This window comes from Zootermopsis nevadensis, unplaced genomic scaffold (assembly GCF_977971745.1).
Source record: "Zootermopsis nevadensis isolate Lab colony 2312 unplaced genomic scaffold, Znev_1.0 Znev_ptg000001l, whole genome shotgun sequence".
Taxonomy (NCBI): domain Eukaryota; kingdom Metazoa; phylum Arthropoda; class Insecta; order Blattodea; family Termopsidae; genus Zootermopsis; species Zootermopsis nevadensis.
The window spans coordinates 17859955-17876169 of record NW_028259133.1 but is presented as its reverse complement, the minus strand read 5'-3'; the positions used below and the strand labels follow the sequence as shown (position 1 = coordinate 17876169).

Genomic DNA, 16215 nt, shown 5'->3' with positions numbered 1-16215 from the left:
TCTCACGACCAGTTTAAAATCAGATAAGTCAAACTGATGTAATTTATTTGAATACTTCGTCCTTCCTTCCTTCCTTAATGTCACTTAAAAGCTTCCGTGATGAATTGCCAAATTCAGGCAAGTCTTAGCAGCAGCACCACAGACAAGTTGACACATGAGGCGATAGAAAACGTGTGTCTTACCTGTGATTGGCGGAGGCTCGACGACAGTGGATGGCCCAAAGAAGGACGGGATGTCTCCAGACGTAGTAACGGGGGTGTTGAGATCACCAGGTTGAGTTTCGGGGGCGGCGGCTTCGTCTTCGCCTCTGGCAGTAGTGGCCGCCGCACCCGCAGACGCGGAGCCTCCACTACCGGGTCTCCTGTCACCCTGATCACCTCCTGTTTCGCCGCCGGAAACCCCAAAGGCTGACGACTCTTTGTACTCGAAACTTAAGACGTTGATGTGATGGGCTGCGGCGGCTGCAACTGCTGCCTCAGTGACGAAGAACGCTGCCGCTGTGGGTGCGGGTGTCGGATGATGGTGATGGTGATGCGTCTGGCCTGGGGTCAGAGTGTCCAATCCGTCCATGATCATGGTCGAAGCAGGAGGAATGGACAAGGGACCTGCTGTTGAAGCCACGGCCAAACCACCGGAAGTAGCGCCTGAAGGACCAGAACAAGAACTGTCAGCTTCGCAGGGGTTGCTACTGGTAGAACCGGGTTCTACTTTGATAGGAACGCCCTCGTATTGGGCGATATCAACACCGGCTAATCCGGGGCTGTCGTCTTCAGTTTGCGTAGTGGAGTCTGCAGGTGGCGAATGTTGGAACTGTAGCAACGGCTCGAGCAGAGGCAGTGGAGGGGGGGTATCTGTTACTTGGTCTTCATCTCCTGTACTCGTTGTGTTGCTAGTGGCGAGTAACAACGGGGGGGAAGAGGAGGTGAAGATGTGACGGGTCCAGGATGTGGGTGTAGGGAGAAGGGGGAACCAAAACACGCACCCTGTGGCCGTCAGTTTTGACAGATTTCAGATGCACACACACAGTACGGGAATAATTGTACTAACAGCTGTCCGCCACGGTTGACGGGTGACAATGCCCCCACCCTACGCACACGTCCTATCGCCTGCGTGGCTTCTCGCAAACTGCGCGCGGCGCGCTACACTCATCACTTTTATGAATGAACGGTTGCCCCAAATTTGGTATGTACTGGCAAGTGTTGACCAATCAGAAGTGGGCGCCCCCCCGCCAAACTCTCTCCTTCTCACTCTCCGCATGGCATCCCCACCCTCCCGAAGCGTAATTATGACGTCAAAATGACGTAACAGACTGCATATAGAACACGGCTAGGACACGAGCTGCTGCAAGCGAATCTCGGCCTTATTGAAAGGGACGTAACGGTAGGTGGATATTTTCCGTCATTGATTTACAAACCGTAATACAATATCCCTTCACATATGCAGCCGCGATGTCAGTCTGTACTTGACAGTACTCAATTTTGGCATAAAAATCGAATATGACACCTAAAAACAGCCGTTGGAAAACAAGTGTAGTCTACAGTTTACCTTATATGGGAATCGGAGGAAACCGAAGTTTGCCGAACGTTAAACACATGTGACGTCACAAATGACAGGAATGCCTAACTCCGGGCAAGATCGGGCGGTTCCGTCGTCATTCAGTACCGCCAACTTTTAAAAAAAATTATGACGAAGTACTTTGTTTTCTGTTGCACCGTTTTATTCTGTAGTTATTATAATCACCCCGAAAGACGCAGTTGTCTGTTGCAAGCTTATGTTATCCCGTGTTTAATAAAGCGACATGTAAACAATTCTCGTGAGCATGGCAACTTGAGAGATTCTGAAGAAATGCCAATATCTGCTCTTACTTTGCCATTTTTGAAGGGCGACTAGCTAGCCAGACAGAGGCGTGAGTCAGGCCTCAAATAAAGCACCAGCTAATCTGTGACGTAGCGTTATGTAACCAAAACATCGCTCTGCAGAAACATTGACTTTGGGAGCTGCCAACTGAATGCCAGAACCAGGGCTATGACTACATCACCGAAGAATTGAAGTTAGGAAGAGAGAAAAAGTCTGGGAATGTGGCCAAGTTCGATGTCTACGTATCTTGGTATAAATGGAATCAAGAGAAGTGTAAAGATAGACACATTCGTTCTAATTTTGAACAGCCTTTGGGTTTACGTGGGAGATGATGACATCCGACAGTGGTCTGAGTTCTGGCGTTTTGTTAGAAGGAAGCCATCATGCGAGAAAATCACAGTAAATATATGCTTCCCATCTAGGAAAACAATTCATGGAACCTAATTTTTACTGAAACTACCCAACGCTTTCCTACATGTCACACTTCTATTCATGTGGCGACACTGAGAAGTTCAAAACCTGACACGCGGGAAAAGTTAATTTTATCATACACATTCCCACAGACTGATATTTTGAATATGCCAAACTGATATCCAAATCTTTGATGTTATCTTATCTAGATAAAAGGGATCTTCTTACTGTTATCAAAAGTCACTGTTCTAACTTTAGTTCTTTGAAATTTTGTCATTCTAGATAACATTTGTTTCAATATACCTGTTGTTACAAATACTTAACTCTCACTGAGAGAACGATAGGTGCACGAAACCATTTGATTTTAAATGAACAGTTGGACTTCTTTATTTGTTTTAGTATGATTACTCAAGGGGCCCCATTTGCAAATGTCGTGTCCTCATGTTTCGGCGGTACAACTTGAAAAAGTTTTCGAGTCTTGGTCTCATGAACTGAACGTCACAAGGCTAAAATATATTTTCTATTATCTAAACATAATTTTTCCTTCAAGACGCGACACTCTCATTATCGCTATGACATTTTGACCTCTCCCCCAGCAATAATGTTTTCTTTAATGCGTTATTGAATTGAATAAATTTTACTGAAAAAACGAATAAAAACTACGACCCACAGGGCTTACTGTTACAAGTGCATTACCGGAAACCAAATTTGATTTTCCCCCATAAAGTGAAGATGTCTTATCGTCAGAAATCGTCGGTTTCATCTTTTCCTCTGCATTTAGATCTGTAGAGGAGAAGAATTCCCTCCCTCCCTCCCTCTTTACCGACATTTTGCGTCACACAGGTACAGCTGATAACAGACTGCATGAGGGAAGAGGCAGACGACTGAGGGGGTTGGAGGCAGGGAGGGAGCGTGCGAAGATTGCGACGTGGAATCAACATCTCTCTGCGCAAGTTTTTCAACCCCCTTCTAAATCCGTTCCCTCGCCCTCCATTACGTTATGATGACGTCATACGTTCATTCATGATATTCGCTCGACTCTCTCCTTTCATGTATGTGTCCTCTCTCTTTCTGTTCTCTGTCTGACCCTGCGCAGACCCTTGCACACACCCCTTTGCTTCACCTCTACCACACACCCCAATGTCGAGGTCCTTCGGGCGCCACTGTCAAGGTTCTACAAGCTTTTGCGCTTCTCTGATGCCATCTAGGGGATGTTCAGTGAACTTTTCTTATAGTTGCATTGCCTTACATCGTACGTAATCAAAGAGCTGACATTTGGAACTTACAACGCGTATTACAGTTACAGTAGGAGACGAGCGTTCATGTTAACCGCGTTTTCCTGGCGAACATTTTCAAAAAAGCATGGTTCAGTGGCTCTCCATACACATCCTTAGCGCTCTTTTACAATCACCAAGTCTGTTTATTCATGGGTTTTCTATGATTCTCAGAATAAGTAGTTATTTTCCAAAACAGCATAAACCAGTTGTCGTGTTTTCTTTGAGGTACGGACTGAATTCTCGGTTCAAAGGCTAAATTCGAAACGGGGAAAATGCTATGCAAAAGGCATCGAACGCTAGGGTAGGCTCTGATGTGTTCACGTTCAGGGTAACGTCACCTTAGACAGACTTGATATACGTATCTGACGTTGGTACACAGTGCTGATTTGTGCGAGACAATGCCTCTTTCTTAACTTGAGTTTTCCACCTGGCGCATTGAGTCAGCATTTAGGTTTTATGACGTACCGAAGGGACATGTTTTGTAACATGCCACAAAGCTTCGTTTGAATTATTCAGTGGAATGGAGGAACAGAACGGTAGCATTTCGACCGACGAAAAGGACTTACGTAAACGTAGACGAAATGGTATGATACGATTGGCAATTTAGTTATAATGAAAGATAAACATATCCTTTTGCAGACATGAATTATTTTCTGCTGTAAATCAATTCCAGTGAAATCCAGACTGTCTCTCTGTTGTACGCTCAATGTATAACTTGTGGGGTACAAAATCCAATACACAGGATACAGTAAAAATGATTCTACTCACATTTTGTAATGAACCCATTATAACCTCATAATTTGTGAAATTCCTTTAATAGCTTGTTGTAGCTGTGAGTTTTGATCTAAATCGAAACTTCACATTTCTCTACGCTAAAGAGAATTTTATACGACTTTGTGTGAAGTGAATTTGCATGTATCAAGGGGAGAGACGTGCACAATTTTAAGTTTGCGTTAGAATGTTTAATGACGTACTTGAAGGGCCTAACTTTCAATGCGCGCATTGATTTCGGTAGCCTACACGGCGTAAAGGCCCTAGAAGGACGAAGGTACTCTATCGATGCGGTACTCAAGGTATCGCCCAGGCACTGAACTGTGTTCTGTAGAAACGGTTAGATTATCCCATACGTCGGAGTATTTAGTTACGAAACGAATGCTTTCTCTCGTATCAGCGAGTCAATGCCCACTACATATTACATTCTGTCCGGAATGTTATCTGAAGTGTAATAAATTATCAGCTGGTGCGTATTTGATTCATTATGTAATATCTGTTTGATTTTTTACCATATTATTTTCGCAACCCCAGCGTAGTATAATTTTATCTCGTGTTGTTTGTCTTGTTTGTTTTTGTACGATTTAGACTGGATTCATATCACTCAGGATAGGTTCCAGTGTCGAAATTTTGTGAATACGGTAACGATCATCCGGGGTTCCATAAAGAATGGGTAATTTTTAGACTAGCTGAGCGTGTTATCAACTTCTCATGGACTCTGTTTCATAATGTTTGTTGTTACATATAGCCTGTAAACCTGTACTATATTCATTGCTATTTCCTCTGATATGTGAATAAAACGGATCAATTGAATGTTTCTCGAGACTGTTAAGATTCCTGTGTATACCTGCGTGTTACATTTCTTCACACCAGTCGTTTAATGTAAGTGTTAGAGGGGTATAAAACCTGAGCGTCTTACACTGAGCGAGCAATGAAACCGGTTCTATGGGTGTAGCCAGTAAGTGACGTCTCAAAGAAGCGTTGGTGTGGTTACAGATGGATATAACTTACATGGTGTAAAGCAGTACTGTCCCCTCTGTATTATGTAAGGCTATATATGGTGGTATTCAAAGAGAGTTAGGGAGACGAACGAATAATTATTATATGCTGGTAACTCCACCCAAAAACTCATTGGAGAGAAAAAAATATTCTGGGCTTCTATTTCCCCCGTCCCCCCTTGAATAACTCGTAGGCGGTGGTACGCCGTTGAAAAAGAAAAGACAGAGGAAATTTATGTAAATTTAAGGCGATCAGGAGGCATCTAGTATGTAATTTACCATAAGTATTGGCTTGTACATGTCACAATGTGAGGGCCAAATCTAACAGGAAACCTCCCTCGAGTTTTTGACCGTTATGTCTGTTCGGTTACCCACCTAAATTTTGAGGTTATTTTATTTTGATAATAAATTTTAAGTCATGTATCCTTTTGTTAAAGATAAGCAGGCTAGCCGATTTGATTCTTAAACTACCTCGACCCACGGCTTAGCAGTTTGAATCACTAAGTTAATTCTAGCGATATTTAATAATTCAGTTCAAGATTCACACTCATGAGGACTTGGAGTTGCAAAGAAATTTGAATTCGAAGCTTCCACGCGCTCCACATGCAACGCCTGGTTTTAAAATGAGGCAGGTTTAGTGTGGTATGACTTTAATCGTTCTTCTTAAAGAAGTTTTTTTGGCTTACTGACATGGACAGAATTAAATCTAGACGAAACAGTAAATTTGTATTTATTTACTGTGAGGTTCCAGTGACTGGTTACTGTGAAACGGTAAAGGACACTAGTTTCTCTTAACCCCTCAAAGCCCAGTGGTTACTATATGTACCACCTTTTTTAATGGTCAATAATACTGCACTGGTTGTGGGTTTCGTATGGTTCACAGTGTATGAGCCATAAATAGCAATTAGTTCCTTAAACAGCATTAACCACTTGATGTTTGTAATGGAGGAGTGTTGTGTTTCCTTTGAGGAAGGAACTGGTCCTTTGAATGTAATTTAGACGAGCTTCAAAGGATTAAACGACGGATTATTGAATAAATGAGTTACTATCAGTTTCTCAAGAAAGAAACTTGTCCATGGAATTGGGTTACTACGACTCTAGAATTTATAGCACTGCCTTTTAAAGATTTTACGAATTTTGCCGGGTCCTTTGGGAAGAGATAATTATACAGTTTGATAAGCATTTCCACATTACAATTTTTAATAAGTGTGCTGATTGGCTTTTACTGTCTTACATGTGACCAGCAGAAACGTCACATTCTTCACAAAGACAATGAAAATTGCTGATATTTTATTTTTGTACAGCCAGATAATGAGGATGACGTACAAAACCAGATGTACTGTCGCTCGACAGGTGTAATGCAACTCAGGGAAATATCTGAGACTGTTTAAATAATAAACGGTGGCACATCCTAACATCCACGACGTTGGGACACGACACCACGAGAAGTTAACGGAAGTCGATACCATTGTGACGTAATGATGGTTTAGTCTCTCCCAATAATACCACAAGGAAAAGTAAATCGTATTAAATGTGTAGAGATTAAAATACTTCTGGAGCGACAGTAAAAACTATATTCATGACGAAATAAACCGCAGTTTTAATTGCATTATAATTACCTAAGTACATTTGATGTCGCTGAGTTCAGTGGTCTTAGAAGAATATGCTCCAGTTTAAAAAAATCAATCCGCACACAGTCGAAGAAACTCCAACTGCGCGAAATTTCCGACGTTGAATGTCGAAGGTGCACATATTGTCAATGTTTTTATGAGAATGCAAATCTTCTAAGACTACTTAACTCAGAGACACCAAATACAATGATGTTTGCTGTAAGTAGGTAATTATACGCAGTTAATGCTGGAGCGTATTTTAAGAAAGATCCTGAGTATATTATTGGAACTTATTTTCTTAATCTTTGGGAAGAACACTGGTTGGGGATGCTGAAAACTAAAGTTCCGAAGAGAATTGGGCCCAATAAAGAAAAAAATTAACATAATAGAAAATGGAAGAATTTAAATAAATTGCATCGTAATTTATACTTTTCACCAAATATTAAGATTACCATCGCGAGGAGCGTAGAATGGTGGGTCACAAAACATGGCTAGATGAGAAATGCATGCAAACAACGTGTTTTAACACCTACAGAAAATTCGTTTCAGAGACGTAGATGAAGGATAGTATTGAATTTTGTCTTAAAAACAGGGCATATTCAATTAGCTTAGTATAAGAACCCTTGTGGGATTCAATGAACATTGTAAGGATTCAATAAAATATGGGATTACGTACTTAAACCACGTTAGCAAATGTCAAAAAGAAGACGATGCATAATGAGGCCAATGATGGTTTTAGCGTTTCTTAATCATCGGCTCTGTTGTCTCAAGGTCTGCAGTTTTGGCTACGTGATACCAGTTATCTTACAGTGCAGCTGTCTGCACCTCGACCACAATGTTGATAATCTTGTCCCTACTTCAATGTATTGACCTTAACACCTAATATCACTCCATGACACACTTCACCATCTAATTTTGTGCGATAAAGTATTGTATTAGTACTTTAATGTTTTATTTAGTATTATTGAATTGAATTATATTACTTAGGTATCGTATTTTGCCCATTCACTTGTGAAATATTATTCAATAAATGAATTGAATTATCATTATTATTATTAATATGGTACATTTTAATTTGTTTATTTGTTCTTGTATTTGTAATGTTTTACTTTTATTATTATTGAAATACATTTAATTATTTATTATATATCATCCTGTCCTCTGGTTTAGTGCTTGGCTGTTATTGGCCTTATTTGGCTGTTGTCAAGCACTTAAATAAATGAATTGAATTGAATTGAATATACTGTTATAATAACATTATATATTATTATAACCACTGTTTTAGTGCTTTGCTTAATTGGCGTTGTTTGGCTGTTTTCAAACGTTAAAACACACTAAGCAGTTATATTATACGTTGTATTAAATACAGAAACCTCGTGGCTGAGTTAATATAATTTTCGTACTTTAAAAAAAATTATATATATGATTATTTCTTACATATTATGAGAGAAATTATTTTATTCATTATATATATTATTGCTTACATAACCAGAGAGAACGTATTTTATTTTATATTATTATATTAACTTATGCAGTTATATTATACTTCACATTAGGTACAGAATCCTCGTGTCTGAGTTAGTTTTCATAGTATTATTAATTGAATTGAATTGAATAACTACGCTTAACACAGAGGTATGGAATCCTTATGTTTCAGTTAATGCAACTGTATACTATTATTACAATATTAAGCTTAACAACAGATATGTAATCCTCGTGTTTGAGCTAACATATCAGTTTTACGTTCTTGCCACCAGATGTAACATGCTTTAGCGGTAACCCTCCACTCTTGTGTTCAAACGTACCCGGATTTTACCTAATACAATCATCTCATCTACGTACTGTGGTTATCTTTAATGTACTATTTGTATGAAATCATTTTGAGTTTGATTCAGTTTAGTCTATTTTAAGGGCTACTTATCTTTCTGAATTTTTAACAGGATTTTATGAAATTACTGTTTATTTTGCATTGTTTTCTTTTAATTAAATGAAAGGCTTGATTGTAAATGCATTAAATTCTTTCGTGGGTGGCGGACGTCAGAGATATAAGTTTATGTGTAAAAGTAATTATGGAAAGGCAGTATAGTTTTAATAAACGTTTAACTGTCTTAATTAGTTTAAATTACGTAGGTTTGGCAGTAAATTTATTCCTGATTTCCGGTGGGACATCCGTGAATCGACAACCTAAGCCAAGGAAAGTCTTGTTAAACAAACGACGAATAACTCCAAAACAAAGAAAGCTATAATTCAAGACCATGGCCAAAGACGTCCATAAAATAATTTATTTCCCCTCCAACAGCTTCCGAGATTAGACGAATTTTTCAGAGTACTTTCGTAGAATTAATGGAAGTTAGGTACGTCATGACTGCTTCTTTTCCAGCAAATATAAGTTTAATTTTCATATCAGCATCGTCGGAATAGGCCTTTAGATAGAAATAATTAGTTAACAAATTTTAACCTCAATTTATCAGGAACCATTGCAGCTGGTACCGTCACGGTGTGTGATAACGTGCAACTTTTAAGATCAGCTCGACTTTCATCTGCCTCAAAATGCACTGTAGATTGTCTGAGATCCACTGGAAAAAGATTCTCTAAATGTTTGTGACAATGGTCGATTCATTACACTAATATTATGTTCAGCATTGTCCATTGTCTGAGGAAGATCTGATACATAGACGTTTCACGAGTTGGGTGTACTTTAAACCCGAATAACTGATAGTAAATGCGAGGCAAAGACGATAGAAGCACCCAAGTTCAAAATAGAATAATACTCCTCTTTTGACGGTCATTGAACATAATGGGTTAAAATAGGCTTCATCCACAAAGAAACAGCGTCACTAGGATACTGAAGGAGTCGGTCTTCATCAGACAAAGAATAGACATTCAGTCACCCAAACTACAAACAAGATATTCTCGGGTTGCCCTTGTGATTTAGTGCTTTAAACTCCAATGGCAACTTCATGTACCACTTGCTTTAAAAATCACCAACTCTTCATTTTATTCCCAGAGTGTATTCATTGGTTTCTTATCATTCTTTAAATAAATACCGATTTTTAATTTGAAGCCTTCGCATCGACAAAGTATAATGAATTCTTCTAGGGCTACCAGCAAGCTGATCTTTGCAATGCAGAAGTAGTTTTATTTAGAGAAGCTGCGACTTCAAAGGGTTAATCACACAAAGATGCAAAGGTTCCGAATTTTATCTTAAATATTGCCTAGAATTTAAAACGCGAAAGTAATAAAATGTCTATTAATGTAGCCTTTTGACAACCAATCACCTCAAGAGAAAGATAGCGACAAATGTAAAAATGTCGTGTGTGAATTTTGAAATATAACCGAGACTATAGAAATTTTCGGCAAGGTCTCCTGTCTGATTTTCTATTTCAGCTACGGACTGTTAGAAATATTGATAACAGACCTACCATCCGCTTCGTTAAACAATTTCTTCAAGGGTGCTGCTGAAACTGAATTTAATGTTAATTAACTTTCCGGTTATTCTTAAATTTCAGTTAATCGGTATGTGTATTTGAAGGCAAAAAATTTGGGTTAAATCAGGCTACTCCCTGATGGTGGAGGCAGCAAGGATCTCTGAAACTTAAATGAAGATTTACCATATTACACGGCGCTACAACCCAGAAGACAGCAATCTTCAAAGTCGCCGCTGTGAAAACCTCGAATCCTAATCGATAACTTTCCGAGCATTTGTGCAATAGTTTAACACTTAAACAGTTCCTCACGGGCGTGCTCTTAAGCATTTAGCACACAAAGAGGCTGTTATAACAACACTTTTTAACATTCTCTGTCGTAATGAATAAATGCCTTTGGAAATTTTTATTTTTCCGCCATTTTTATTGAAATCGCGATGTGAGTTTCGTCGGCTTTAAGCCAAGGCCTGCTGCGAACCTGCGGGAAAACACCGCAGAAACCTCAGATTATAGTACGAAAAGCACTGACAGTCTACTACGATATGGATCACCACTCAGGCTACATTACGTCACGTCTCTGAAATGTTCATTAGAGAGGCGCTTCAGTGTTCCAGCAAGTTGCAGTAGGCTATCTTCCGATCCCGCCCATTCTTCGTAATTGCGACCTGACAGTATGCACTGCTTCACTGATCGTCTGTTATAATAAATAGACTTGTGTTGCTGGTTGGTGGTAATTTTTTTATACCCCTTATACTGCAGGGAGTGTAAAAACATTAGCGTACCAGCATGTATTGGCCACGGTGGTCTAGCGATTAGAACGCTAGCCTTGTAATCCTGGGGGGGTTTCGGGTTCGATTCCCGGCGGTGCCCGAATTTATAACTTGTGTTGGGCAAGGCCGTGGTCTAGGCAACACGGAGTTTTCCTCCGGGGGCTTCCCCGGTTTCTCCGTGGCATTCACACACAGAAGAAGGCAATGGCAAACCACTTCTGGATCGTCTGCCAAGAACGTATATGAACAGGTCCCAGTCCGAGAAAAGGATGGAAGGATCCTGTTCATATGGACCTGTCGTCAGACAGAACACTAAATAATATTATAATAATAAATAACCAGCATGTCTTCAACACAAGATTTTCTCTTACTTATCTCCTTATTAACAAAACAAATGAGAGGATTGTAAAGTCCATGGCATTATTTATAATCGTATTACCAAAGTAATTTAATGTTTGGAAGTGAGAACTGAGGTTCTCACGGCTGCGAGTACGAAGATGGCTGTCTTCTATGTCGTTTCGTAATAGTTCACCGACGTTTCAGACATGCTTACTACCTCCATAATCAGGGCCAGGCAGCATAAATTTCGGATTACTGAAGGGGAATCCCAAATTGATTACCAACCGTTTGCTAGAACGGGATCAATTTTCACACTTCAGTAAACAGACACACAAGCGAAAATTTGTTACCTTTGGGGAAAAAAACAATATTGAAAACTGTACTATATAGTAAATCATTAATGGCACGTTCTATGCCGTGCTCCTCATATATTACAGTCCCAGGCTGTATTTAATAAATAATATACTGGCTATCATGTGTTGGGCTTGCAGACTTGTACAGCTTAGAACAAATTTATGAACACGATGTCTTACTTTATGGAGATACCGATTTAAATACATCTCAGAGGAAAAGGATCATCAACTGATTGTAAGATTTCATTTTTTTGTTTGGAATTTAACAACAGCGGAAATGACGAGTCCAATCCGGAGTATTCCTATTTTACAAATCCCCTCTTTGCGATACTGCTGAGCTAATTGGCTTTGTTACCCTTCTAGCCCAGTGGTAATTAGTATGCCTCACATGCCTCAAGAGTAAATAGATTTCGTATGATTCTCATTGTAAACAGCATTAACCAATCGATCTTGTAACGTGAAATGTGTTTTCTTTGCGGTACGGACTGAATTCTTAAATATTATTTAGACGAGCTTCGGCTTCAGAGGGTAAGGTTAATTTGTCGCAGACACAAAATTCATCGTTGAAGGTCAAAGAACAGTGTTTGAAAAGCCAATGTCACTACGTAGAATTTTTCGTGTAGCTCAGGATGAATTTTAGCCCACAGTATTTTGAACACTGCAATGGACAGGGATCCATAAAAGCCGTGGAATTTTTTGACTTCCTGAGCGAGTAATAGCTTCCCAATAAGGGCTCCCGATCTATGCATTTAATTATTTATCTAATATTATAAAACACATCCATTTGCGAGGAAAGACCGGTTTCAATAAGGAGTACAAGCCTGAATTGTTACTCCACTTCGAAACGTAAGATAAAGAGACGCTGGACTTATTTAAAATGAAATAAAAGCTTTTTCTTTGCGTATGTATGAAGATTGTAGATTTCTCAGAACGCACGGTTTCTAGATAAAGTCTGGTCACAGACAAACGCCTACCTGGCACAGCGTCCGTGAACTGACTGCTTATTCATCTTACAGCAAAATACCATTCTATGAATGAGGTGGTACTGGACCTCTTATCTCATATCCCCACTTCGACAAGCAGTATAAATTGCCATCGTCTCTAATTCAGTCGTAATGAGCTTTATTTGAAACAGACGACTCACGATTTCTAATGCATTCGTTTTCGATAGATCAACACAATCGTCCAAGATGTCGACGTGTTACTCAATTTTCTTTAATAAAAGCAGTTATTAATTAGATATCTGACACTGTTTTATTCTAATAATCTTTCATCTTTATTTAAATTCTGTTCTTGCGATTTGCAACCATCTCTCCGAGTGTTCATCAGTAAGACTTCGGTTCTTGATTTGAAATTCCTCAAGAAGCTGAGAAGTTGCTTGGAACGATAATTACTACCAGATACTGACTGCTTTAATGAACCCTTTTTCATGTATGAAACGATTTTACGTCAAACGGGAGTGAATAAATATTTAAAAAGAGAAATATATCTTGGTACGTTAGCAGTCATCATACTTGCCGCCGTGAGAAACTAAGATCTCACCTGGGTAGATAAATAGACGAATAGACGGGTAGATGAATAGAAAGATTGATTGAACAGAGAGAGACCAAAGTAATTTGATATTTAAAGCAGTGCGGATAGATTTCCAACAGCACATAATGCAACGTATCGAAATTATGGGCTTTCTTAGGTTTTTATTTCTGATGAAGAAATTTGATTCGTACTTATAATCAAATAATTAAAATTACATATTTAAACATGTTGATAATTAAAGTTTAATTGAAACTCTTAAAGTCAACATGATTTAATTCTTAAGTATTCAGGTATAATATGCATCCGACATTTAAATATTGCGTCGTATGAATGATGCCACGATAAGCAACCACCAGATTAACGCACATGTTGTTCCGAATGTTACAACGGAAGAGCAGAATCTATCGGTCAAAGTTTTGTAGATTTACGCACCGACTTTGCTGTTACCAACTTTATGCTGTCATATTGAAGAAAAATAAATCATTGCTACCAATTACGAAATCGTCTTCATAAATCAACACATTTGTGACACTTTATAAGCTATAACATGGCCCTTCCTCGATAGTCGACCAGTGAAGGTGTTTAAAACAACCACTGGATTTGTTGGTTATAAAGCTTTTCATAAATATTAATAGACTAACCACGTGTCCTACATTAAGGGTCCTTTCTCGTAAACAAGGTTCAGTTCCTCACTCTGATGAACACCAAGAACTTCTTAGAAGGAGTACGGCCTATCGAGAAGGAGTACATTTGACATTTCCTGTGTGCAAAGGGCGACGTCCTTTATCAATTCGAATTTCTTGTCAGACCTAATATAGGCATTGGTTCCTGACTTTCTGAAAACTCTGGCTACACCATTATTTAATATAAATCAGCTATCCGGTGCCACAGCCCAGGTCCACACTGAGGAACCCAGATTCTGTTTAATTAATACCGGGGGCGAAGCGGTCGCTAAAGAGTGTAACTGATCACATTATTGCATGTCGTGCTAAGGTTAGGAATGTGTGGATTTTCACCTTTGTTATCCTGATAGATTTCTCGTGGTTTTCCTCAGTCCATCTTGGAAATGGCTGGGATAATGCAATTGTTTCCTTCCACAGGACAGAGCCCTTACTGTGAAGCTAGTAGTGGTTACGCTGATAAAAACAATCCCTTTATGAAGAAGTTGTCACAGGTTCCTATCCTGAGCCAGATTAGTCCACACCCTCCCCACATTATTCTTTTCTCCATTAATGTCTAGATCTCTCAAGGGGTTTCCGACATTACATATCTCTCCCATGCCTCGCGTATCTCAAACTCCTTTCCCTAAAATCTTGGGGCGAGGAGTCTAAATTACGAAACAAACTGTACAGTTTTCAACATCCGCTGTTACTTTAAATGTCATACTTCTCAGGCTCAAATATTATCGTCAGTAGACCTACGCATTTCTGAGACGTTAGTCGATGTTTTTCCTTAAACGTGACAAACTAAATATCACGCCCATGCAAAACCACAGATAAATTAAATTAAACTGGGAAACTCAATAATAATGCAGACAACTTATCTGGAAAATGTTCGAACTGCGAACAAAGTGTATTATATGACAATCTGCATTGCTCATAATTCGGCAGAAATTCCAAACTTTTGTACTCCCTAATATTTCCGTATTTATTTAAATTGCAATACAAAACACATGGCTCCAATATTTTGGCTGTGCAATGCCGCACGCGGCTGGAACCTGCCTTCTGCCAGTGACGACCCAGTTTTAATCCGGGTGACGAAGTGGCACTGGAGCAAATTTTCTCAGCGAATTATTTGGCTTTTCCCTGCTAACCACGAGATATGTGGCAGCCCTAAGCTAGAGGCACATTATCATACCCTCAGTACTAAGTTAGGGACTTCATCCGGCACTTTGTCTCGGAATAAAGGTACTTCAGGTCACTTATTGTAAAACACTGAGGGATGGCTTTCTCGCGACGTTGCAATTATGTCATTCTATAGCAGTGGTATTCAATCTGGGGTACGCGTACCCCCGGGGGTACGCGAAGACATGTTAGGGGGTACGTGAAATTTTTTTAAAAAAATATGATAAAAACTGAATAATCAGTAATGTCATTTGTTTAATTTATTTTAGATGTAGATTATATACTGCGTATAACTTGAATTATACACCAACAACTTTGGGGGTACACGAAGACATCTTAGGGGGTACGTGAAATTTTTTTTTTTAAAAAAAATATATATTATGATAAAAACTGAATAATCAGTAACGTCATTTGTTTAATTTATTATAGATGTAGATTATATACTATGTATAACTTGAATTATACACCAACAACTTTGGGGGTACAAAGTTGAAGAGAAATTATATCTGGGGGTACGTGAACAAAAAAGGTTGAATACCACTGCTCTATAGTACGCGGTGAACATTCAGTTTCTGACCTTTTCCTTAAAATATCACTAAATTACGTTTCATCGTCCGTGATAAAGGGACTGCAAAGTATTATTTAAACAACAAAATAAGTCAGAACAGTCCTTGATACACGAAAAAAAAAGAATAACACTATAAAAGCAGAATTTAGTGTACACACACGCGCGCGCGGATATCTGAGGTAGGTACCGAGTTTCAGAATTTTGGAATTTTCCATTTTCGTAATTAACAACAGACCCACAATAGTCTCTTCCTTATAGGTCTATATAGAATCAGAATTATTAATCTCGAAATGAACAATTTCGAAGCAGCTGAATATTGACTCGATTTAGCCCATTTCTGTCTTATTAAAGAGCGTATGAAGTCAAAAAGTCCATTCTGCTAATCCACCACCCGTATAAAGAGATCTCAGTGCTTTGTACTGGCACAGTTTTTAAACGAAGAAAGGTCACATTAAAATT

At 39.0% G+C, this 16215-nt stretch overlaps 2 protein-coding genes across 6 annotated transcripts in view; one reads left to right on the top strand and one right to left on the bottom strand.

Annotated features, from left to right (window-relative positions):
• The window catches only part of LOC110830547 (spermine oxidase), a 241955-nt gene that overhangs the window by 74749 nt on the left and 150991 nt on the right, over positions 1-16215 (top strand). The gene's annotated exons all lie outside the window — the stretch shown is intronic.
• sr (zinc finger domain-containing protein striped) overlaps positions 1-16215 on the bottom strand; it is a 150678-nt gene that overhangs the window by 20780 nt on the left and 113683 nt on the right. For all 4 annotated transcript variants that reach the window (XM_087344935.1, XM_087344937.1, XM_087344933.1 and 1 more), the window contains one exon: positions 183-644. In XM_087344935.1, coding sequence (XP_087201061.1) covers positions 183-576 — 394 coding nt within the window. In that variant the 5' untranslated portion in view covers positions 577-644. The remainder of the gene's footprint in view (positions 1-182; positions 645-16215) is intronic.